The sequence below is a fragment of the Pristiophorus japonicus genome, chromosome 9 (genome assembly GCF_044704955.1).
Source record: "Pristiophorus japonicus isolate sPriJap1 chromosome 9, sPriJap1.hap1, whole genome shotgun sequence".
Classification (NCBI taxonomy): domain Eukaryota; kingdom Metazoa; phylum Chordata; class Chondrichthyes; family Pristiophoridae; genus Pristiophorus; species Pristiophorus japonicus.
This window is the reverse complement of record NC_091985.1, coordinates 170,960,545-170,986,939: the sequence shown is the minus strand read 5'-3', so window position 1 is coordinate 170,986,939 and position 26,395 is coordinate 170,960,545. Positions and strand designations below refer to the sequence as shown.

The 26,395-nt window shown below is 46.2% G+C and overlaps 1 protein-coding gene across 3 annotated transcripts in view; it reads left to right on the top strand.

The window, feature by feature from the left end:
- LOC139273330 (maestro heat-like repeat-containing protein family member 1) overlaps positions 1–25,688 on the top strand; it is a 43,582-nt gene extending 17,894 nt beyond the window's left edge. For all 3 annotated transcript variants that reach the window (XM_070890129.1, XM_070890130.1, XM_070890128.1), the window contains 3 exons: positions 4,742–5,000; positions 15,598–15,756; positions 19,118–25,688. In XM_070890129.1, the coding sequence (XP_070746230.1) occupies positions 19,863–23,327 (3,465 nt within the window). In that variant the 5' untranslated portion in view covers positions 4,742–5,000; positions 15,598–15,756; positions 19,118–19,862 and the 3' untranslated portion in view covers positions 23,328–25,688. The remainder of the gene's footprint in view (positions 1–4,741; positions 5,001–15,597; positions 15,757–19,117) is intronic.
- The last annotated feature ends 707 nt before the right edge of the window (positions 25,689–26,395 follow it).

The window sequence follows — 26,395 nt, the reverse complement described above, 5'->3', positions numbered from 1 at the left end:
CAACAAAATAAAAACCACAACATAAAAACACTGTGACCAATACAACTCCTGTGGCCATGCACCTCACTTTCCTTCCCCCCCACCCCCCCCGCCCGACCCCACTTCTCCTCCCCACCTCTACCCCTTCCCCTCCTGACCCCAAGCCGCCTGACTGAGGAGCTCCTCGGGCACTCTTTCATTGGGGGGGATGACGGCAGAACCGCTGGTTGGCCAGATACGTGAGAGAATGGTCCAGATGTGGGAACATCCTCCGAGACAGAAGCAAGATCTTCCTCCTGGCTCTCCTGTCATTGACAATGGGGGTGTGGCACCTTGGGGTGCAGTGCCATGCTCTGGGACTACTGGCAGCCCTCTGCCACCAGCGTTCCTGGCTATCACCTCCAGGGCCTCGGCCATCCACAGCACCTACTCGGTCATGGTGGCCAGCTGTTGGGATATGCCCCCCATTGTCTGGAGGATTTGCTGACCTATCTCAACACTCCTCCCAGATAAGTGTACCATGTCCCCGCTCAGATCTGCCACTTGTGGAGCAGCCCTGCTGCGTCGCGCCTACCTCCACGTAGTCGGCGCCGTCATGGAGACACCTCGGGTGCCCTGCAGCAAGGTGCTTGGGCCCGGTACCTCCACGGTGGAAGAGGGCATGGCCACAGGAGCACTAGATGTAATCGGTGTCGAATGCATTATGGAGCTTGGCGATGCACGCTCCTCGAAGTCCGCACTGTCATCCGTGGAGAAGGCACCCTGCAGCTCCATGGGCGAGAATCGGGGCTCCTCAGCACCAGACGGACGATCGTCCGGCGAGTCCGGCCCCGCACCCCCAACTTCTTGGCTCAGTGCTGTTGCATGGGGCCGCGCTGTTGGCTGAGCTACAAAACATAAATGAGGTTATTAGAGGAGAAGGGGGTGCTAGGGTCACAAAGTGATTCCAACGTTAAACACAGCATATGCACGACAAAAGCAACACCGCTATCAAAATCATCACAGGCATCACATTTCATGACCATCACCAAATTCTGCATTGCAATGATTCTCATGAGGCCATCATTATTTAGAGGACACTTTTATCAATCATCTATCATATGTTATTATTCGGATATGAGTGGGTGTGGCATCTATTGACTTTACATCATGCAATGGTGTATACTTTACTCACGTGGCATCACATCAGGCTCTGTTGCTGCCTGCATGGCCAACGGGGGGTGGGTCCCCACTAGTGCCAGCACCCGCTCCTCGATGTCAGTGAACTCGATGATGACTGGTGGCCCGCCAGCCGTTTGCCTCTGCTCGGCCCTATTCTTCATAAGCTTCTTCTGTAAAAGGTAACACCAGCACGACATGGCATGAGATCACTGCGTGAGATCATTGCTAGGTAATGTCACAGAGACTGATACAACACATGATCTGCAGATTTAATCATTATTATTCCGAAAATGATCATTTTTTACCTAAAGACATGCATCGTCAACGCAGGCTTTGAGTAAAACATTCCCGGTATAAGTGCAAGACATCACATCTGATTTTAATCACTGATTGCACTTACAATTCACATGTAAATAAATGTAATACTTACTCTGGCGGATCCGACAAGGTCGTTCCAGCGCTTGCGGCACTGGTTGCCCAACGAGACCACCTCGGCTAAGTCAACCCAAATCATGCTGTACCTGCCCTTAGAGAGTTTGATGGGACAGTTTTGAGGGAGCTTTACTCTATATCTAACCCGTGCTGTACCTGCCCTGGGAGTGTTGATGGGATATTGCAGAGTGAGCTTTACTCTGTATCTAACCCCATGCTTTACGTGCCCTGGGAGGTTTTGATGGGACAATGTAGAGGGAGATTTCCTCTGTAACTAGCCCCGTGGTGGACCTGCCCTATATAAGGGGGGGTGGGGTGATGGTGTGTTTGTGGTCTCTATGAGGGGGGTCAGGTTCCCTTCTGACCAACTTGAGTGGTTTCGAATTGCTCCCCCTCTCTTGGGTTCTGTACTGTGGATTTATTTTGGGGGGGGGGGGTGATAAAAGTGCAGAGGACGCTGGTTTGATGCAAAGAACTTTGTTTTTATTGCAGTCAAAGTAATACAGGCTTATTACTCTAGTAAGAAAAATACACGGCCAAACTTCCAATCACTAATAAAGAACAATACAAGGAAAGGTACAAGGTCAAACTTATAATCACTCTAATAAAGTACCATACACTAAACATTGAAAGGGGGTTGCAGTAAAATTATACCTCCCACCTCCCAATACCTAATTCTAACTAGGTTAGACTCCAGGGCAGGCAGGGACTTATGCTGACCAATCCTTTTGATAGTTAACGGTAGATGGTGATGTTCTTCCTTCCTTCAGGACTTCAAGACTTCGAGGCTGGAGAGTCAGTTTACCACTGTCACATTGGTTTCTCTTCTTGTCTTGATGAGGTAGTAGCGACCACCTCTCTCCCCCACTCTCTCTCTCTCCATCTAACCTCTGTTGAAAACAGTGGCCAGTTATACGATTTCAGTGTTCTAATCTTGCTGCCCAATCTGTTCACAATCCTTTGTATAATTTTGGCGGGCTTGGTTCTTCTTTGTAATATTTTGTCGGGCTCGTTAAAGTTGATATGTCTTGGGTGGGTTGATGTTCGAAAAACTGTTTCCTGATGGAAATATTAGTTTGGTAATTGCAATGTCCTTTTGTGCTTAGTCTTTCGCATACAGGCTGGATTGGGCCTCTTTGTGATGTATATGCTGAAATAGTTTGTCCAGACCCATGTTGATGGGGAGCTATCTCTGGGTGATACTGTGATGTTCATGTCTCTCGTGGCGAAAGATTTTCAAATACTCATTCTTCCAGACAGGTTAACTCAGTTCTCACACCCAGATAGTTCCAATAATCAAGTGGGCTTCTTTTGTTCCCTCGGTCCGCCCACAGGCTTGAATTTGTCTTGTAAAAGTTCATAACTCTATTAAAGTTCGTAGTTTCTTCCATAAGCACTTTAGAGTTCCAAATTTTTCGGTCGATAGTCCCAAATGAGCTTTCCTTTCAAATGAGCCCAAACACGGGGGGTTCTGGTGAATTTTGCTCTCTTCAGTCCCCACTGTTGCCACTCTACACTCCTTGAGTGTCAAACAAGGTAAGCAAAATTCCTGCTCAACCTTCCCTGCATTTATACTAGCTAAACATTACCCTGCATCCCCCGTTGAAATGTAATGCAATTTACAGGCGAATACAGTCATTACAATTCGGTTATAGCATAAAGAGGGTATGATGTCCCTCTTTTACTCGGTTTCCACAGTAAAATAACGGTATACAGTCATACACAACTTCAAATAAAGTCAAACAAAGCACGTAGTCAAAACACATTCTCAAATCACATAAAAGGTCCATAGTCAAACACGTTTTAAGTTCAGTAAAATAAAGGTACATAGTCAAAGCATTTAAGTAACACGCTTACAATACTCGCGATGTTGCGGTTTACACAGGTATAATCAAACACAAATTAAACATGGTAGTATGGTGTCACCCCTCCCTGCGCGATTCCCAAGTTCGGCCAAGGAGCGTTCAGCACCCTTTGGTGCCTGACCTGACGGCCTCTGCGTTTCACTCGGCAAGTGAGACACCATAAGTAAAGAATAATCGCGAGTTGACAGATAACTAAAGTGTGGGAAGCAATTCGGATCCAGACTGGGACTTCTAGATTTCTGAAAAGGTCCCACCAAGGCGGAATTGTGATCTCAAGAATCTTTTTCCCTATCTCAATGGTTTTCTGTTCTAGAGTGTAGAAATAATACTGCACACAAAACACACACAGGTGGAAATGCTAAATACAGAGAAGCACCGGGCCGTCTCCAACATCCGCCAGGCAAAATGGGAGGCAGTCCTATCACCACATGATTGACTCGGATTAAGGAACTCATTTCACGGGTCAAATAATGAAAGAAACTTGTCGAATATTCAGTACTAAGCAGAAGTTTCACATCCCATATCACCCCCAGAGTTCAGGGTAGAGAGAATGAATCGGACCCTTAAAACCGCCTTGAGCAAGGCAATACAGGAAACAGGGCAGGAATGGACTGAACTCCTACCGACAATATTAATGAGGCTGCGTGCCACACCAAACAGAACCACGAGATTAACCCCGTTTGAATTAATGACCGGACGCGCAATGAGGTTACCAGAAGGAATAGTGACAGCCGATTTAGGCCCCTACGACACAGAATCAGAAAGTATGTGAGGGAATTGAGTGAGCAGTTGATAGGTATGTGACAGGAGGTCCGAGAAAGGCAGAAGGAGGAAGATGAAGACAGTGAGACAACCGCCTCGGCTATAATCCCCGAGGTGGGGACGAAGGTAATGGCTAAGGAAGTGGCAGAGGAACCAGGGTTCGCACCTAGGTGGAGCAGCCCATATGAGGTATTAATTAGTAGCGATACGTCCACTTGCGTGAATATGAAAGGTAGGGGCCGGTGGAAGCACTGGTCCCAGCTGAAAGAATATAAAGGTACGACAGATGGCGGAACCTGGGCTAATCCCAGTAAAATACTCCTTAAGTTACGCTTTAGAGTATAAGGAGTGGAAGGACGAACTGACAGATGGACTTTTTAGAGGAGTAGGATGTATCTTTGTAATATTAGGGGTACTGGCTATAATAAAATGGATCTGGAAAAGGGCACATGCCCGGAAAAATGGTGCAAACAATCGGAGAAACGGTGCAAACAATCTGGTTGAAACAGAAATGATAAAAAATTTAACCCCTGGGATGCCAGGCTGTAATCTCTCAACAGAAAAAGAATGTGGCTCTTTGCAAAGATTCTGACAGGCGCCTTAACACGGGGACAACCGACTGAGGAACAGCAAGGCGTGTATTACATGGATTCGGGTGACGGGTGTGAGACTGGAAAACTAACGGTGGCGGTTGAAACAACAATAGACTTAAAGTGCAGCGTTGGAATGCTGTACCTAAAACAATCGACAAAGGGCTTGAAAAACCTGTGGAAATGGGGCAGTACGGAATGAACAATTTGGGTAAGTGAAACCGCGGGTGTGTCAGGTAGACGAGCTGGGGTGGGAGAGAGAAAAATGCTCCCAGAAGGAAGGGGTGCAGATAAGGTGCACGCCACGGGACATTGAATTGTCAGGAGTATCTCAGCCAGGAGAGGACAAGCAAAGGTTGTGCCGCCCTCTAAATGCACACATGGGACCAGTGATGAGTGGTGCTGGGAGGTTGTTCCCTAGGTCGACCCACCACCAACTACCACAGCCCTTGTTACTACTGTGTTCCCCCCCGCCATCGGCACCCCTGCAGTGCCCAAATATGACCAGGGGAACTCCAGGAGGGCTAGTAATAAAACGGACAAGAATCTACTTCGGGGTGCGACAGCGGGTGATTACAGTATTTTTAAACCTGACGGATATGACTATCCCCAGTTTCTGCGAGCCCAGAAAGTTGCATTATGTAAGCATCTGATACTACGAGCCTTGGAGGGGCCAGAGTCTAACACCATGAAATTTGTGGTGACCCGAAAGACAAGGAGGAAAAGGGGCATATTAGAAATGGCAGGCGTGGGCTATGCGGCCGGGGTCGTGACAGTTAACACGGCAGACCTTCAGGCCATAAATGAGCAAGTCAGTACTTCAACCTGTATCTTAAAGGGGCTGTCAGAAAGAGGAGATGATAACAACCAGCTACAGGCCCAATTAGAGGATGGGACTGAACGAGAAATACTGCAAGTAGCCCACACTTGAAAAGACCATGCAAGGACCATTAACCTGCTGAACGAGCGAACCGCTAAGGCAAGTGTGGCTGGTGTGTGCGAGGTATGGAGCATGGATGCTGGCCTCAGTGGAACATAATTTGGAACAGTTACAGAACGGGGAGGTCCCGGACTGGATAACCAACAACGTTTTTAAAACTTGGACGCTGGATAAAAATCCTGTTCAAGCCTGTCAGATTCGGAGGAATAGCCACGCATGGGTCCCGGAGAATACTGGCCACCAGAATATAATAGGGTTCGTAGTAAGCATTCCCCAGTATAAACTTACTGAAGGACAAAGTCGATACAAAGTTACAAACATAGGGGAAGTAAGAAATCAAACACGAGTGAGGTATCACAAGCTGCATCAGTATGTTATTAAAAATGGGAATCAGACCAAGGGCGTATCTATAACAGATTGTTATAAGAATAAACAAGTTATGTTATGTGGAGAGTCATTTCTGAAGGGAAAAGATGACTGTGGATACGACCAAAAAGAGGGATACGTCCTAAGCATCACCCCATGGGCATTGGACTATGTGACTATAACGGCATCACAAGGAGACGGACGGTGGTGCATCAGCACAACAGTCACTAACCTGACTGTGGGAGGGGTGATAACATGCCCCATCAAACGCCCTGACTTCTGTATGAAGCCTAAACACAAGATCAACATAGAAGGATATACAGTATACCCGGAGTTGCAGGAAGAGACCATTGACGGTACAATGGAAGATACGATAAAAGCGGGGTATAAAGATTTTGCAGAACCACGAGGACAATCGATCCCTAAGCTGAGGGAAGAGCAGACGGCACTGGAAAGGAGTGTGTTTGACCAACGAAGGAAATACGTTGTCTTCAAGGAACAAATTGACAAACTACAAAAGGGCACTGAGAAAGAACTGACTGACCCGCTATGGTATTTGAGAATTTACCATTTCGGACTGAATCTAAACATACACCCTTGGATCAGAATGATATCCCATGTGTTAGTCCTAGTGCAGCTGATAGTGGTGCTGATACTTGGGAGAATGTGCAGGCAGATACAAGAGACGCAGAGTGAAGGCATGGCCAAGGCCCTTTACCAAGAACGCAGAAAGCCTTTGCTGGATCCAAAAAGGGGAAATCAAACACGAAGACGGCACAAGTACCTGATATGAGTCGTGAGTGCCCCAATCCTATCGCCTGATCAACAAAACCGGGGGGCGAGACACACAAATCAAGGCAGGGAAAGGAAAATTGTTATTCATGATGGGTATTTGGGGTTACCATCTGATCAAATGGGGGATTGTAGGAGCGAAAACCTTAATCAGGAGAAAAGTAATTTGGTAAAATTAAAACATAAAGCAAGAAAGGCTGAAAGAAAGGTTTGATGTGTTCATGTTAGAATAGCTGAATCCCACATTCCAGCAATTAGGCTGATACACAGAGCAACAGGTCTCAAGGGCTAGGGCTTAGGTCAAAGAAATTCTCTGACGAGATAACACTTCTATGAGCATCCACAAAATTTATGTAGACAGCTCACAGAAATAATGAGCTTGAGGCCATCATGTTCCAGTCACACGAGATATTTGAATTAGAATAGCCAGATGGATCTGAGAGCTAGCTAGCCTGGGAACACGTTCACAGAAATGTGACACATAACCTATACGGGACTTTTCCCTAGCAACAGTGGCCATAACCGAATATACCAATGAAATCATTAGAAATTACTGTAACCAATGAAATTAATGTAACTGTAGTAACCAATGATATTGCTGTAATGTATGAACCAATGTATTAGTAGCAGGTGGGCGGGTACTGGTGGCAAATAACCAATGGAACACTTCCCCGCGTAGTTTCACCATTTTGACTGTATTTCGACTGTATAAAATGTAACTGCGCAGCCTGTCCCATTAGACTGCCGATTAGGAGCATTCAGTAGGGGTACTGATGCAACCGGTTCTCCCTTGATTAATCAGGTTTTAATAAACAATTCTTTTCTCTATATACGGACCTTGTGTTGAGTGTTATATTTTTAAAAGTCCACAACAGACAGTGTAGAGGGAGCTTTACTCTGTATCTAACCTGTGCTGTTCCTGCCCTGGGGGTGTTTGATGGGACAGTGTAGAGGGAGTTTTACTCTTTATCTAACCCCGTGTAGTACGTGTCCTGTGAGTGTTTGATGAGGCAGTGCATGGGGAGCGTTACTCTGCATCTAACCCATGCTGTACATGCCCTGGGAGTGTTTGATGGCATAGTGTAGGGGGAGCTTTACTCTGTATCATACCTTGGGCTGTACCTGCCCTAGGATTGTTTGATGCGTCAGTGTAGAGGGAGCTTTACTCTGTATCGAACCCGTACTGTACCTGCCCTGGGGTTGTTTGATGGGACAGTGTATGGGGAGCATTACTCTCTATATTTAATCCGTGCTGTACCTGCCCTGAGAGTGTATGTTGGACAGTGTAGGGAGAGCTTTACTCTGTATCTAACCAGTGCTGTTCCTGGCATACAAGTGTCTAATGGGACAGTATAGAGGCAGCTTTACTCTGTATCTAACCCATGCTGTACCTGCCCTGGGAGAGTTTGATGGGACAGTGTAGCGGGTGCTTTACTCTGTATCTAACCCATGCTGTACCTGCCCTGGGAGAGTTTGATGGGACAATGTAGGGGGAGCTTTACTCTGTATCTAACGTGTCCTGTACCTGCCCTGGGAGGAATTGATGGGACAATGTAGGGGGATCTTTACTCTGTATCTAACGTGTCCTGTACCTGCCCTGGGAGTGTTTGATTGGACAATCTAAAAGGAGCTTTACTCTGTATCTAATCCGTCCTGTACCTGCCCTGGAAGTGTTTGATGGGACAGTGTAGAGAGAGCTTTACTCTGTATCGAACCCCGTGCTGTACCTGCCCTGAGAGTGTTTGATAGGACAGTGTAGAGGGAGTTTACTCTGTATCTGAACCGTATTGTACTTGTCCTAGGAGTGTTTAATGGACAGTGTAGAGGCAACTTTACTCTGTATCTAAACCGTGCTCTACTTGCCCTGGAAATTTGATGGGACAGTGTAGAGGGAGAATTATTCTGTATCTGACCACTGCTGGACCTGCCCTGGGAGTGTTTGAAGGGACAGTGTCGAAGGTGCTTTATTCGGTATCTAACCAGTGCAGTTTCCGTCATGCAAGTGCATGATGAGACAGTGTAGACGGAGCTTTACTCTGCATCGAACCCATGCTGTACCTGCCCTGGAAGTGTTTTATGAGACAATGTTGAGGGAGAATTATTCTGTATTTGACGCCTGCTGGACCAGCCCTGGGAGTGTTGAATGGAAAGTGTAGAAGGAGTTTTGCTTTGTATCCTAGCCGTGGTGTACCATTCAAGGGAGTGTTTGATGGTACAGCATAGCGGAAGCTTTACTCTGTATCTAGCGCATGCTGTACCTGGCCTGGGAGTGTTTAATGGACAGTGTAGAGGGATTTATACACCGCATCTCACCTGCACTGTACCTGCCTTGGGAGTCTTTGATGGGACAATATAGAGGGAGCTTTACTCTGTATCTAACCCGTCCTGTACCTGCCCTGGGTGTGTTTGATTGAACAGTGTAGAGGGAGCATTACTCTGTCTCAAACCCATGCTGTACGCGCCCTGGAAGAGTTTAATGGAACATTGCAGATGGAGCTTTACTCACAATCTACCCCGTGCTGTACCTTCCCTGGAAGTGTTTAATGGGACAGTGTAGAGGGAGCTTTACTCTGTATCTAACCCGTCCTGTACCTGCCCTGGGAGGGTTTGATTGGACAGTGTAGAGGGAGCTTTACTCTGTATCTAACCTCCTGTACCTGCCCTGGGAGTGTTTGATGGGACAGTGTAGAGGGAGCCTTACTCTGTATCTAACCCATGCTGTACCTCCCCTGTAAGTGATTGATGGGACAGTGTAGATGGAGCTTTACTCTGTATCTAACCGCTGCGGTTCCTGCCCTGGGAGTTTTTGATGCAATAGTGTAAAGGGAGCTTTCCTCTGTATCTAACCCATGCTGTACCTCCCCTGTAAGTGATTGATGGGACAGTGTAAAGGGAGCTTTACTCTGTGTTATATCTTCAGTACAACTCACAAACACACACACAAGCCTTATGATGGCAGAATACTTTGGAACTCTAGTCAGATGACCTGTTCCCTCTTTATTTGTACACATCACTGGCTGCAGTGCCACAGTAGTCCACAGGTGGAGCTATATATATTACACTTCTCCCTCCTGAATGAGGAAATAATTATAACAAAATAATCATCATACAAACTTGCATGGTTATACCTTACAAAAGATATGGACTTATTTTGTCATATTTACAAATCAAGCTTAACCACTTGTTTTCTGTTTCGAAGAGGATACCTTCGCTCTCGAACAGAACCTTCCAAACATGGTGTCAAATTTAAACTCATTCGAGGCTGATCCTGAGGAAAGTTTTCCTCCAAGGGATGTCCTTGATTTCCATTTGAACTCTCTCTAACTTCAAACCGTTTGTCTGCCTGACTCGGACTCGGACTTAAATTCTGACTTCTCTCGGACTTGTTTCAGTACATTGGATGTAGGATATGCTACTGGTACTTTACTTGTATCAAAACTATCTGATGAGTCCAAAATAATTGAATCATTCCCACCTTCAACTCCTTTCACGTCTGTAGGTAAAATATGATCAATGTGATCAAACCTAACCTGTCCATGATCAAACATCTCGACCAAATATGTGCAAGGAGCACATATCTTCACCACTCTTCCTGGTAACCACTTTAAACCATTTATGGTGATGGTTCTTCACTCTCACCTTCTAATTTAATTTCACACTTCTCTCTTTTACTCCACTCTACCATGATTCTATTTCTGCCTTAATTGTTTCTCTTCTACGGACTGTACCAAGTTTGGTTTTAACAACGAGAATCTGGTTTGTGGCTGTCCTTTGAGAAACAACTCTGCTGGTGTTCTACCAGCAGTTGTATGAGGAGTATTACGATACATCATTAGAAAATTAGCCAATTTATGGTCCAATGATAAATGTTGTTTCTTTGGATTTGGATCCAACATCTGTTTGATGAGGACATGTTTTACAATTTGTATTATGCGCTCTGCTGCACCATTTGAAGCAGGGTGGTACGATGGAACCTTGGTATGTTTCACACCATTTTTGCTCGTGAACTGTGCAAATTCTTCTGAATGAAATTGTGGTCTATTATCAGAAACAATTTCTTCTGGGAGGCCAAATGAAGAAAATAATCTTCATTTTTTAATGTTTAATGTTTTACTTGTTGTTATTTTCCACATTGGAAACACCTCGAACCACTTCGAATGGCTATCAATCACAATGAACAATTGTTGTCCTTCTAGCTCAGCAAAATCGATATGTAGCCTTTGCCACATCCTGGGAGGCCATTTCCATGGCTGTAATGGTACTGATGGTGTTTGCTTGCTTACCGTCATACACTGACTGACGATGTACTCTATATCTTTATCTAGATCTGGCCACCATAAGTAACTGAGTGCAAAACTCTTGGTCAAGCACATTTCCAGGCGCTGGTCATGGAGGTCTCCGAATAATTTGAACCTGAATTTATTTGGTATAACCACTCTTGTACTCCACATGATACAATCTTTATCGACTGATAATTCATTCCTACGAATGAAGAATGGATGTGTATCTTTGTCTGTTACCTGGTTTGGCCATCCATTTGCAATATAATCATACACCCTTGACATAACTGGGTCACGTTTGGTTACTCTACCAATCTCTTCAGCTGTGACTGGCAGTTCATCAATGTATGAAAAATAGAACACTTCTTCCCTATCAGGTGTAACTTGTGGTGGGGAAGGCAATCTAGACATTGCATGAGCATTACTGAGATCAGCTGATCATCTGTATTCAATATCATATGTATATGCTGACAAAATCAAAGCCCATCTCTGCATTCGGGCTGTAGCTAATGTTGGAACTGGGGACTTTGGATGGAGGATTGCTGTCAGGGGCTTATGGTCCGTAATGATGGTAAACTTACGACCATACAAGTATTTGTGGAACTTCTTGACCCCAAAAATTAATGCCAAAGCTTCCCTTTTGATTTGTGCAGAATTATGCTCACTGACACTGAGAGTGCGTGAAGCAAAAGCAATTGGTCTCTCCTCTCCATTATGTAGTACATGAGAGATTACTGCCCCAATTCCATACGGAGAGGCATCACATGCTAGCTTGATCTCCTTAGATACGTCATAGTGAACTAACATGATGTTCTTTACCAATTTGCTTTTACACTCCTTGAATGCTGTATCGCATTCTTCTGACCACTTCCAATGGACCTGTTTTTTTCAATAGTTCATTCAGTGGATGTAATACTGCAGCCAAATTTGGTAGGAACTTCACATAATAGTTCAAAAGACCCAAAAATGAGTGAAGTTCAGTGACATTCTTGGGAATGGGTGCATTTCTGATTACATCCTGCTTTCCTTGGTTGGATGTAAACCATCTTTGTCTACTCTGTACCCTAAGTACTCCACGGAGTTTTGAAATAACTCACACTTGCCAGCAGACAATCTGTGCTTCTCTAGCCGTTTTGAGAACTTCATTCAATATGTTATTATGAATTTGCCTATTTGGTGCTGAAATTAGTATGTCAACTAAATAACATACTACCCCTTCAATACCTTGCAAAATCTGGTTCATCACCCCTTGGAATATGGCAGGGGTGGAAGACACTCCAAATGGTAGCCTATTAAATTGATATAGGCCTAGATGAGTAACATAGAAACATAGGGCGAGACTTTCCACTTCACATCGCCCATCCATGGCCCATCTATCGGCCCTTTTGAGCAAAAAGTGGAAACTAGGCCCAAAACATCGCCGGAAAAACAGGTTCCTTAATTTCCACTTTGATCGCCGAGATGACCGCCCAAATGATCGCCCACACAAGGCCCATCCCAAGTTTTGGCACCTAGCATGCACTTCGCTGGGCTGATGCAAGGCCCAAAAGAGTGCTGGGAAATAGTTGCTGTTACTGGGCCCAAGAGAAGGAAATGGGCACTACGGACGCCATTTTGAACTTCGGAGGAAGTGGAGGCTTAGTTGTGAGTTATTTCGAAAATTTATTTAAAGATAATTGTACTCAGAATATTGGGACAGGGAATATAAAGAGGTATTATCAAGCTATTTTTGGTAAATAGGTTTTGTATATTGAAATGTTTTTGTAAATAGCTTTTACATAGTGAAGTTATTTACTGATATTATTGGGGCCTATCAAACTGACTGGTATATAACGTAGAGAGTACGGAGAGTGCAGAGTGCAGTGATTAGAGAGTATAGAGTAGAGAGATTATTAAAATTGGTGAAAGTAATTATCGATAGTGATATGGGGCCTATGCTTGCCCTGCTTTTAATTGCAACTGCTCACACACTGGTTACTGAAAGGATCAATCGAAGAGGTGGCACAGTAATGTATAGATGGAGACGAAGACAGAGGAGGAGACCGTACAGCCAACGAAGGTACTTGGAAAAGCAATCTTACCTGAACTTGTCTGAAAATGCTTGTCTTAGGAGGTTGCGATTCCGGAAGGAGGTCATCGATGAGATATGTCAACTCGTCAAGGGTGATCTGCAGCCTTCCAGCACCATCAGAACCGCACTGCCCGTTGAGGTGAAAGTTACTGCTGCCCTAGCCTTCCACGCATCGGGATCTTTTCAGGCGACATCTGCCATATCTCTCAGCACACTACACACTGCTGCATTCGACAGGTGACTGAAGCTCTTTATGCTCGCAGGATGGACTTCCTAAGCTTCCCAATGACCAGGGAGGCACAGACCGAGAGGGCTTTGGGTTTCTACAGGATATCACAGTTCCCCAAGGTACAGGGAGCAGTAGACTGCACGCACATTGCCCTGAAAGCACCCTTAAAGAACGCGGAGGTGTTTCGTAACAGAAAGGGGTTCCACTCACTAAATGTGCAGCTTGTTGTTGACCACAATTAAACAATTATGACAGTGAATGCTACACTTCCTGGCAGCATCCATGATGTGCACCACTTGCGTGAAAGTGCTATCCCTGACCTGTTTGCCAATCAGCCAGAAGGTCACGGTTGGATGCTGGGGGATAAAGGGTATGGCCTTGCAAGTTGGCTGATGATCCCTCTGCGTAATCCCGTCACTGAAGCACAGAAATGTTAGAATGAAAGTCACATAGCGACTCGCAACATCGTTGAAAAGACAGTTGGAGTCCTAAAGCAGCGCTTCAGATGCCTGGATCATTCTGGAGGCAGCCTACAGTAGCACCCTGACCAGATTGCAGAGTTTATTGTGGTGTGTTGCATGCTGCATAACCTAGCTATAAGGAGAGGACAAGTAATGCCAGATCGGGCTGCAGGTCCACCTCCAGAAGGAGGGGAGACAGAAGAACCAGCCGGCGAGGATGAAGAGGCGGAAGAGGACGGGGGCGAGGACATAGGGGAGCTCAATCAGCCTGGCGATCTAGCACTGGTACCACCACACCCCTCCCGAAGACCAGTCGCCAGGGGCAGTTACACGGCCACTAAGCTGTTGTGTCAGCAGCTCATTAATGAACGCTTTGCATGAACTATCATTGTGGATATTCAAATGTTCAATTACAGTTAGGGTTAATCAAAACTTTCATTTGCGTGGGGTTTCCTTGTTGTCTTTCCTCCACTGGCCTATCATCGGAAATAATGCTTACTTGAAGTAAAGTTTAAGTAAAGTACTGCTATAATAAAAGAATAAACAAATAAGGATGAACAACTGTAAATTTGTTAACTAATGTAATTCAGAGAGAAGGCACAAAATTTGTTGAATTCAAGATTTTTTTTATTAACAAAGCCAACAAACAAATTTTTTAAAAACTATTTAACAACATGCTCCCTCCACCCACACCTGCTCCCCCCCCACCCCCAACCCCCAACCCACCCTTCTCTCAAATCCCAATGAACCTTCAACAAAATGTTAACAATTAAAAAAAAAAAAAAAAACAATTCAACAATGAAAAACACTCCCCCCTCCCTACCTGCGGCCATGTTTCCCTCCAGGTCCAGTCCCACCCCGTGTTCTTACCCTACCCGCCCGTTTTGGGTCTACGCAGACCGACATGAGTGCATTGTGCAGTGTGGGATGGTAAGACTTCCTGCCGTGGTGGAGGTGATGGAGTGGAAGCAGAAGCCTGAGGCTCCACTTCTGAGTCAGGAGGAACTGTGTCCACCGTACTCGCTTGCATGCTTGGGGTCTCGCTGCGAGCTGACACAACACCTTGGGGTGCAGCGCCGTGTGCAGCCAGGCACGCATGCCATCGGGAATTGGTTGCGGCAGTCTGCTGCCGAACAGCCTCCAATGTCTCCCGTGCTGTCTGTGCTTGCACAGAAGACCAGTTGGAGAAGTTCGTGCTGAACTCGCTCCAGGTTGCTGGGAACTGGCTCCAGTTCGCGGAGAACTGGCTCCAATTTGCGGAGAAACCCGCAAAACTCTGGATAAAGAATATCGTCCTCCTCCTCCTCCTCCTGCTCTTGCTCCACAGTTGGCAGCAGTCCCTCCTCTTCCTCCTGCAAGGTATTTGACGGTGCAGCAGTAGTGGATGAGTCCACTGACTCTAACGACACTTGACCTTAAAAAGACGAATGACATTTCCTATCAACTTATTAGGACATTAACGGTGCTTATTATTCGTAAACATACATCAATACATGTCAATTTCTCAATAACCCATAATATAAGAATACTTTTCAATACCCCATATGCACAAGGGCTGACCAGGGCTGCCATGACCTCATTCGTAAATCAAGAGTACATCAAAGATATATATCAGATTGCATTATAATTACAGAACATTACATGCATAACTAAGATATTTTTATCTTAGGTTCGGCCACACCACGGGTCGTGACCAAACGGCTGTCAGGCCCCACTAAGGCGACCGCAAGCTCCTCGTATTCGGGTAAAATCTGCACGTGAGCAGAGCCGCTGCCTGTCCTCCTCTGCTCGACGCGATTGATCGATATCTTCTTCCGGAAATGATAAGGTAACATTGCATGGCATAAGCTGATGGACTTGGTGATAAACATTTAAGACTGACAGATTTAAATGTTCGATTAGAAATTAACATTGCATTGCATATTAATAATATTTCATAATATAAAAATCAACTTAGTGTTAGGATGCCTAAATTAATTCATAATTTAATTAATTAATACTATAACGAAATGACATTCAAGATTCAAATTCAAATTTGCATGCATTATTTAAACATGACATATGTAAAATTTAAAATATAAAATGCAACTTACTCTGGCTGCTGCCAGCAAGCTGTTCCACCTTTTCCTGCACTGGTCAGGTGTAAGTACTTCATTCGAGGCCGAGGTTACGACATCGGCAATCTCGGCCCAGATTCTCCTATATGCACGGGGTGAAGGTTTCCCATGCCCACCCTGTGTTACATCTGCTGCTCATTATATTCACCAGTGCCTCGTTGGCCTCCTCGCTAAATTGTTTAGCCCTTTTACGTTCAGTTTCCCCCTCCATAGTAATATATATTTAAATATATTTTTCAATATATTGGATAATATATTGTATATTATCTAAGTTCAAATATTGGTCAAAAAAAATTACTTAAAAGACAAAACGAATGAATAATTTTCAACAAGATTTCGCTTTTCAATCCAACCACACTCAAACAGCTCCTGCTCCCTTCCTTTCTCTCTCTCTCTCTCTCTGTGACCCTCCCTGTGCTTCTGAGCATGTGCGATGATCCCTGACCTTTCAAAATGCGGCAAAGAAATTCAACCACAAAAAAAAATCCCACACATGCGCAGAATAGCGTTGCTAGGGAAGCTTCTTTTTCTTCTTTGACTTCTGTTTTCGGTGGGCGATCATGAGATCGCCATAAAATCATATCGCCCATTTGACATTGCCGGGGTAAGGCCGAGTGGAAAATCACAAAAAAAAAGTGCCTTGTGCCGGCAATCAGCAAGGCCGCGATGTCCCACATCGCAGGAACATGGTCCGTTTTTTGGGGCCTTAGCCACCTAGTGGAAAGTCTAGCCTATAGAAACATAGAAAATAGGTGCAGGAGTAGGCCAGTCGGACCTTCGAGCCTGCACCACCATTCAATAAGATCATGGCTGATCATTCACCTCAGTACCCCTTTCCTGCTTTCTCTCCATACCCTTTGATCCCTTTAGCCGTCAGGGCTATATCTAACTCCCTGTTGAATATATCTAATGAACTGGCATCAACAACTCTCTGTGGTAGAGAATTCCAGAGGTTAACAACTCTCTGAGTGAAGAAGTTTCTCCTCATCTCGGTTCTAAATGGCTTACCCCTTATCCTTGTGACCACTGGTTCTGGACTTCCCCAACATCGGGAACATTCTTCCTGCATCTAACCTGTCCAGTCCCGTCAGAATTTTAGATGTTTCTATGTGATCCCCTCTCATCCTTCTAAACTCCACTGAATATAGGCTCAGTCGATCCAGTCTCTTCTCATATGCCAGTCCTGCCATCCCGGGAATCAGTCTGGTGAACCTTCGCTGCACTCCCTCAATAGCAAGAACGTCCTTCCTCAGATTAGGAAACCAAAATTGAACATAATATTCCAGGTGAGGACTCACCAAGGCTCTGTACAACTGCAGTAAGACATCCCTGCTCCTATACTCAAAACCCCTAGCTATGAAGGCCAACATACCATTTGTCTTCTTCACCGCCTGCCATACCTTGCATGCCAACTTTCAGTGACTGATGTACCATGACACCCAGGTCTCGTTGCACCTTCCCTTTTCCTAATCTGCTGCCATCCAGATAGAAACATAGAAACATAGAAAATAGGTGCACGAGTAGGCCATTCGGCCCTTCATGGCTGATCATTCACCTCAGTACCCCTTTCCTGCTTTCTCTCCATACCCCTTGATCCCTTGAGCCGTAAGGGCCATATCTAACTCCCTCTTGAATATATCCAATGAACTGGCATCAACAACTATTTGCGGCAGGGAATTCCACAGGTTAACAACTCTCTGAGTGAAGAAGTTTCTCCTCACCTCAGTCCTAAATGGTTTACCCCTTCTTCCTTCATGTTTTTGCCACCAAAGTGGATAACCTCACATTTATCCACATTATACTACATCTGCCATGCATTTGCCCACTCACCTAATCTGTCCAAGTCAACCTGCAGCCTCTCAGCATCCTCCTCACAGCTCACACTGCCACCCAGCTTAGTGTATCTGCAAACTTGGAGATATTACATTCAATTCCTTCATCTAAATCATTGTAAAGAGCTGAGGTCGCAGCACTGAGCCCTGCGGCATCCCACTAGTCACTGCCTGCCATTCTGAGAAGGACCCGTTTATCCCGACTCTCTGCTTCCTGTCTGTGAACCAGTTCTCTATCCACGTCAATACATTACCCCCAATACCATGTGCTTTAATTTTGCACACTAATCTCTTGTGTGGGACCTTGTCAAAAGCCTTTTTAAAGTCCAAATACATACATCCACTGGTTCTCCCTTGTCCACTCTACTAGTTACATCCTCAAAAAATTCTAGAAGATTTGTCAAGCATGATTTCCCTTTCATAAATCCATGCTTGATTGGACCGATCCTGTCACTGCTTCCAAATGCGCTGCTATTCCATCTTTAATAATTGATTCCACCATTTTCCCCACTACTGATGTCAGGCTAACCGGTCTATAATTCCCCGTTTTCTCTCTCCCTCCCTTTTTAAAAAGTGGTGTTACATTAGCAACCCTCCAATCCATAGGAACGGATCCAAAGTCAATAGATTGTTGGAAAAATAATCACCAATGCATCTACTATTTCTAGGGCCACTTCCTTAAGTACTTTGGGATGCAGACTATCAGGCCTTGGGCATTTATCGGCCTTCAATCCCATCAAATTCCCTAACACAATTTGCTGACTAATAAGGAATTCGCTGCCTCAGAGAGCTGTGGAAGCTGGGACATTGAATAAATTTAAGACAGAGATAGACAGTTTCTTAAACAATAAGGGATTAAGGGGTTATGGGGAGCGGGCAGGGAAGTGGACCTGAGTTCATGATTCACTCAGCCATGATCGTATCAAATGGCAGAGCAGGCTTGAGGGGCCCTATGGTCTACTTGAACCACATAAGGAGATATTAGGGCAGATGGTCAAAGAGGTAGGTTTTAAGGAGTGTCTTAAATGAGGAAAGAGATACAAAGAAGTCGAGAGGTTAGGGAGGGCATTCCAGAGCTTAAGGCATTGGCAGCTGAAGGCACGGCCACCAATGGTGGAGCGATTAACATCGGGGATGCTCAAGAGGCCAGAATTAGAGGAGCAGAGAAAGTCAGTGGGATCATTTGTTTAGACAGTGATGAACGTACAAACATACAACTGTGTTTACTCATCTTTTCTAGACCTATTCCATGTTATTTGAGACTATCCTACTGGAGTGAAGGAGCCTTATTGTTCTGGGCTGGAAATGATGCTTTCCCATTCCAACACTGGAATCATCTCATGACGTCAGATCTTTTATTTATAATGTATTTAAAATTGATTTCATATCCCAATTTGGGGCAATTCTGCTAGAAATGTATGTCCTACACTCCCATTTCGACATCTTTTGTCACGTGTACTTTAAGAGTCTGTGGTGCAGTGGGTTCTTTATTAGGAACAAACACCTGCTCAATCCAATATGGCTGCCAAGGGTTGCGAATGTTGCATTGACCGTTTGGTCTGTATCTCAGGCCTGGGCCTTCACCCCACCACCCACCTTAAACTGACACAGCTGGCAGGACTTATATGGGCACATGACCCAGGGCCACATCACAACTGAGGGGTATGTAACCTGGCCTCACAATGAACACTATGACAACCCAGAAACCACAGGGGCGACAAAATACAGCAAAGTGGTTGAAACTGTGCATTTGTGCGTGAGGAAGCAAAGAGGTGAGAGCTTCAAGGCAAGTGCTTTAATCAAAACTATCCAAATCCTGGATAATCATAAAGAACAAATTGAAAACAGTGTGTTCATCATCGAATTGAAAGAAGAGAAGTCATCTGAATACAAACTGACTGAGTGAGTAATCATTGCCAATCCATACTCACAGAAATTATTTGCTTAAAACTTAGCTTGAAAAATTGTAGAATTTGACAACGAAAATGTCCGTCAATGTCAAAACTTTCTCAGTTGCCCTCTTGAAGATGACAGCCGAGGAAGGTGAAAGTTGTCGGGAGAAAATATCAAAGATCATCCTGACACTGGGGCGTCAGCACCCAGAGATAATAATAACCAGTTGCCATGATTATCTGTGCCATCGCACCATGCAGACAGCTCCACACAGTGTGGTAATATTGGAGAGCATGGTGATGATTATCAAGGACAACCTTGATCAACTCAGCCACGCACTCGCCCAGAAAGTTATCGCTTTGGCTGAAATTTGGATGACAATGTCAGCAGGAGCACAAGCTGAGAGCCAGGAAGCTGCCAGCAATCTCCTGGTTACCATGAGCTTCAGATTCAGGAAGGAAGTTGTGGAGTTGATGAAAAAGAGTTTAAAACAAGGGATCCTTCCACATGTGTACGTGGTCAAGACATTCACAAAACTGGCTGTGGAAAATGTGCACGGCATGGTGCCCTTACTGAAATCCATCTTGGGGACCATGATTCCAGTATTTGTTGGTGTTGACCAGGCTGAGCTCAAGTCCGCATTTGTTTCAGCGGTGGGGAGCTTTGCCAAGAGCATCCTAATTTATCTGGGAAATGTGGAGGAAGCCGCAGAATTTAACATGACGAAAGATTCTTTCTCCTCCGTGTTCCACTCTGTCTATAGTCTTGTACTCAAGGTGTGGCTTGAGAAGGAAGCCTCTGCATTGACGATCCCGATCGTGGAAGCTCTCGGCTATATCATCGCCCTGCTGCCGAAGGACACACTGGAGGAGGAGCTGCCTAGGTTATTTCGTAGCATCCTCTCTCTCTACAAGAAGCACCCCGGGCATTGTTCCATTACAGAGTGTCTGTGCCGCGTACTGGAGGTTGCCATGGAGATTAAGATGAAGGGGCTGAAAGCACAGGTGGACAATCTGCTTCAAAGTCTCCACCAGCAGATGTGTGTGTTGGCCGGATATGATGACCATTTTGCTGAGAAGAAGATCCTTAGCTGTTTTGAAGTTCTGGCCCCAGCTTATGGAGATTCAATACAGAAACTTATCCTCTCACAGTTAAAGAAGACTGAACAAAACACGAGAGTAGCAACACTCAATGTATTGAAACAGCTCGTTATATCGGTCTCCCCACAATCTGAGAGGAAGGCTCAGATTGTGGCCGCCTTGAAACCACTTCTCCAAAACAAGAGCAGCAACCTGGAGAAGAAACTCGTTGCCAAGGTAATCTGTGTCATGGCCCAGCAAGGTTACCTTGAGCCAGAGGGAGGCAAGGCAATGGTGGAATTTCTTATCCAAGAGTGTGCTGCACCCATTGACTCAAGGACCTCTGTACCGTCCAATAATCGGCCAGACCAGGTTACTGATGAGGAAGTAGTGACTGTATGTGAAACAGTAATGTACGTAATCACAACTGCAGTTAAGATGGAGGATATCCTTTGGCCATTCTTACTGCAGTTCGTTACTACGCCCCAGTACACCACTGCTTCGACAACCATATATAACTGTGCTGCATATCTTGGGAAGAAGAAGCTGCAAGTCGGCAGTGAAAGGTATTTCCTCACCAGCAGTGAAGATGTAAATCTCCCCCGAGCCCAGGCATTGCTGACCCGGCTCCTCGTCGTGTCTAGTTGCCCATATCAGGGAGGAGGCCGAGGAGCTGCGGCACTGAGGCTAATGCGAGTTCTGAGCGTCAATATCCACCCAGCAACAGCGAGGGGGTGGGAAGAGGAGCTTCCGTCATTGGTCGAGGAACTGCTGACAAATTCAAAGGAGTCTCTGGTCCAAAGGGAATGGGAGGATAAATTATTGCTGGTCTTGTCCACATCCCTCAATGCCATTGACGATGAGGAATGGACATGTCAGCTCGCCAATCAAATACACAGCGAGATCGGCATCGGCAATCTCTCCCCACAAGAGAAGGGCTTTCTCTATAAATCCCTGGGGACAGTGCTCCGTCACACCCACGCTAAGCAAATAAAGGGGCAGCTTTCCAAAATGCTAGTGAGTGTGCAGCACAGTGAGAGTGCGGAGAGAGAGGGTGCAGCCCTCGCCATTGGTTTCTGTGCCATGACGCACTTTGTTGAAACCCTCAGTAGCCTGAAGGAGTTTGCGAAGTCCAACCACTTGAAAGCGAAAGGTTTCTTGAACATTCTTGGGGCCAAGCCAGATGGGGATTTGGCCAAGAGCACTCTGGTCCTGAGTTATGGGAACATGGCCTTCTATGCACCTGTGGAACTAGTGCTGTCCACGGTTGAGACCCACATCTTGCCAGCTGTGTTCAACCTATACACCACAACTGGGCAGGAGAAAAAGTCGGAATCCGGGGATGCTACACTAAAGCTCAGCCTGATAAAGGCCATTACACAGATAGCCAGCTCCCTACATGCAAATCGCCAGAGCGTTCCCCTCAACCTGATCAGAAACAAGAAGCTGCTGACGTTCATGCTGGATGTTATCAAGGCCGAGCCACCAGAGCTGCTGCAGAGCCCTGTCCGACAGCTAGCCATGGACGCCTGCATACAGCTGATCAAATTAAACATTAGAACAACCAGAGCGGACACCTGCCAGCTGATCCAAGCCTGCCTGACCAGCACTTTCAGCGTGTTACCACCACAACTGGACAATGCCAAGGACATGAATGGGGATACAAAAGTGGTGGCAACACTTTATACCCAGACCATGAGTTCCCTGGAAGAGCTTCTGAAGCAATTATTGCTTCAGGACCTGACCCCTGAAGGACTTCAGGTCATTTTGAACCAGGTGGAAGTTTGGATTATTTCAGGAGAAGCTCACGAGCGAGAGAGCGCCATGAACATGAACTTACAGCTGCTGACATTTTACAGACAGCAGCTCAATGTTCATCATGTGGCGCCTGCAAATAACCTGGGGACTCTGATTGGACGACTGATGCCGCGTTGTGCAGACCCTTCGCTTCCCATTCGATGGATGGCTCTGGACACTTTATACACCATTCTGGCCATTCAGATATCGTATGAAGGCACCGATCGGGATCAGCAAAAGGAGCAGTTGGAGATTCTGAAAGCAGTCAGGGAACAATTAGTTAACCATGATGCTTCAGTCCTCTTTCAAACTTGCTACCAGATCGCGGAGGTCATTGCCAAGTGTTTGCCCCATGACCAGCTGACCAACTTACTCTTCATGTCCTTCAAGGAATTGTCCGACCAACACCTCAGCTGTTCCAGTGCAGCCGCTGCCCTCGTGAAAGCCATCATCGAGAGATGTGGCAGTGAACTTCAGGATCGGGTGGCAGAGATAATTCACATGTTGAGGGCTCAGTTGGAGTCAGTTGCTCATCAGGAGGTGAAACGTTTGGTTTTAAGGAGCATCGCCATTTTGTCCTCCCACAACAGTTCAACAGTTGTGTCCTGTCTCCTCACCTACCCTGTACCTTTTGGACAAGTACGTCAGTGCCATGTGGCAAGCACTGGCAGAGAACACTGACTGTGTCATGAGTACAATGGGAGAGCTGCTGGACATCCTGAATAATCAGCTGCCATTTCCAGTAGGCAGAACCGATCCTGGCCAGACAACCAAACATTGGAGCCAAGAATCCCTGGCTGCCATCTGTGGGCTGCAGGCAATGATAAATGAGCCTGAGTCGGCAACGGCGGTGACATTGTTATTCCCGCAAATATTTAGTGCCCTGCTCATTTATCTTAACGCTTGCACGGATGTTTGTCTGGTCAGTGGTTTGGTTCCTGATGATCATTTCCAGCAGAGTGAAATCTCCAGTGAGCCTCTAACACTGGAGAGCAGTGATTTATGTGTGAACTGTGCGCAGACGCTGAAGGACCTGCTAGAACGGACAAAGAACCAAGCAGTGCTGAACAACATGGAGCAAAGTGGAGGCTGGGACCAGATGATGGATCTCCGCACGTCCCACAAGGGCGTTGTCCTGTTGGCCAGGGCAATGGGGAGGTTTGCAGGCCCCTGTCTGACTGGCATTGTGACACTGCTGGCGGCCCAAATCCTTACGCTTCAAGACTGTCGGGCAGTCACCGTGGCTTGCTTCTTTTCAGAGCTGTTGAAATCCCCACTGGCTTCACAGCAGCAGCTGACCGGCATTCTGGCGAGTAGATTGCGAAGCTGTTTGCTCTGTGGTTCCCCAGTTGTCCAGTTGGTGTGTGTCAGGGGCCTGTATAATGTTCGAGTGCATCATGATACTAAAAGTTTGTCTGAGAGCATGATACACACAATGATTACTGTGTTGGGGATCCAGGAGAATCAGGCAGAAGTGATATTATTTGAGGTACTGTCATGCCTCTCAAAACACTTAATCCTGTCAGGAGCAAGCATCATCCAACCCTTTCTAGGGAAAATCCTCGCCACGATCCAACCTCTCTTTGAGGCTGAATCGGATAAGGTGCGGGCTGAAGCGTTCAGCGTGTTGGGGATCTTGGCCAAGTGTGGAATAGGAGGTTCCAAATCCTCCTTCTGCCGACAGGCCCATTCTAATCTGGTGCGCTTGTTGTTGCACCTGGATGGAGGGAGTGAGGAGGTGACCAGGGCTTGTTGTTCCACACTCCGATTACTGCTCCCACTCCTTGGATCTGTCGAGGCTTCCTCAATGATCGATGATTATGAAGATGCGCCCACCAGGAACTACGTGGGATTCTTAACAAGCATTTCACACCAGTTGGCTAAAGATCTCCCGAAACAGATGACATCGTACGCCCAAGATTGCCAGTCATTCTTCCAAGGCCCCCAGGAACAACTGCGAGCAAGCGCAAATTACTTGGCCTTTTTACTACACCAACAGTCGGAACGTGTCCGACTTGCCCGGAAGGTCAGCTGGTGGCACAGGACCTGCTACCGTTCACCATCATCATCACAGGTGGTCCCTCCCCCTGTGCCCACGCCTCTTCTGAGCCCCGAACTCACGCCTGTCCTGGGCCCCGACCACATCGCTCTGCAATCTCTCACAGCACCTTCGCCCTGGCCTCGCTGCTCCTGCTGTACCTGCCCACGCTCCAATCAGTGACCTGTACCTTGGTGACGTCCAGTCCAGTCGCTGTGTTCACAGCCATCGCTCTCCAGCACCCGCTGTACCGAGAAGTGCTATGCTCCTATGAAGGCCCCAACCTGCTGATGCTCCTTGCTGCCATTCACCAACAGTCTGAAGAAGGTCCAATGCTCAGACCACCAACCTTCTCCACCTCCTCTCAGCAGCAGAATGATCAACCATTCAACCTGATTTCTAAGCATGTAATTTTATGGCATGTACATGGCAGAGGGTTTGGGGATTTGGAACTCACTGCCTGGAAGAGTGGTGGATGCAGAAACCCTCACCACTTTTAAGAGATGGTTGGATGGGCACTTAAAGTGGCGTAACCTGCAGGATTACAGACCTAGACTGGTAATTGGGATTAGACTGGATGATCTTTTGTTGGTCGGCACAGATATAATGGCAAGCACTGCAGGGCATGGAATACGGCCAGAGTGATCTCCTGGACTAGTTTCGATCGCCTCGATGGGTCGGAGAGGAATTTTCCCAGATTTTTTTCCCTAAATTGGCCTGGGTTTTTATCTCGTTTTTGCCTCTCCCAGGAGATCACACGGCACCAGTTGGGGTGGAGTGTAGAATGTTTCAGTGCAAGGGATATCGCAGTTGTGAGAGACAGACTGGTTGGGCTGGATGCTCTTTACCTGTCCGCCATCGTTCATTGTTCATAAGTTTATATATAACCTTCAGTGCTGATGACCGAGGGCCTCGTCGGCGTGGACACGATGGGCCGAAATGGCCTCCTTCTGCGCTGTAAATTTCTATGTTTCATTTCTAAATAAATTGATATCTTCTTGTTACATTAATGGCTATGTGTGGATCTTTAAACAGTGCAGGTCCCATTGCTGTGTGACTGGGAGTGAACTCTCCCGATACTGTCTCTTTCACACACACACACACACACACACACACACACACACACACACACACTCTCACACACACTCACACTCACACGCATTCTCTCTCACACACACTCTCACACACTCACACCTGACATTAGACACAGATCCTGCTCCTCACTCCATGCAATTCCTCGCTGGTTCACCATGCTAGTTTATTTATAGACGCAGTCCCCTTACAAACAGTGCAGCGATCTGCCCATACATTCCCAAAGTGCATCACTTCACACTTATTCACACTAACTTGCATCTGCCATGTGTCTGCCCATTTTACCAGCCTATGTGCTCCTGAAATCTGATACTATCCTGCTCACTATGTACTGTGTTGCCAAGGTTTGTATCATGTGCGACCTTTGATATTGCATTTAACGTCGCAAAACATCCCAAGGCGCTTAACATGAGCGGTAGCAATAAAAACATTTTTTGACACCGAGCCACAGAAGGAGGTATTGGGAGAGACGGACAGACAGGAAAAAGCTAGAGGAGAAAGGAGGGCTCGGGCGAGTGGGAGTGAAAATCACGATTGAGAAAGGAACAGACTTTGGACGATTGGATGGGAGAAAGACTCACAAAGCAGAGAATCAATTTGGGATAGAAAGCAGGGTCAG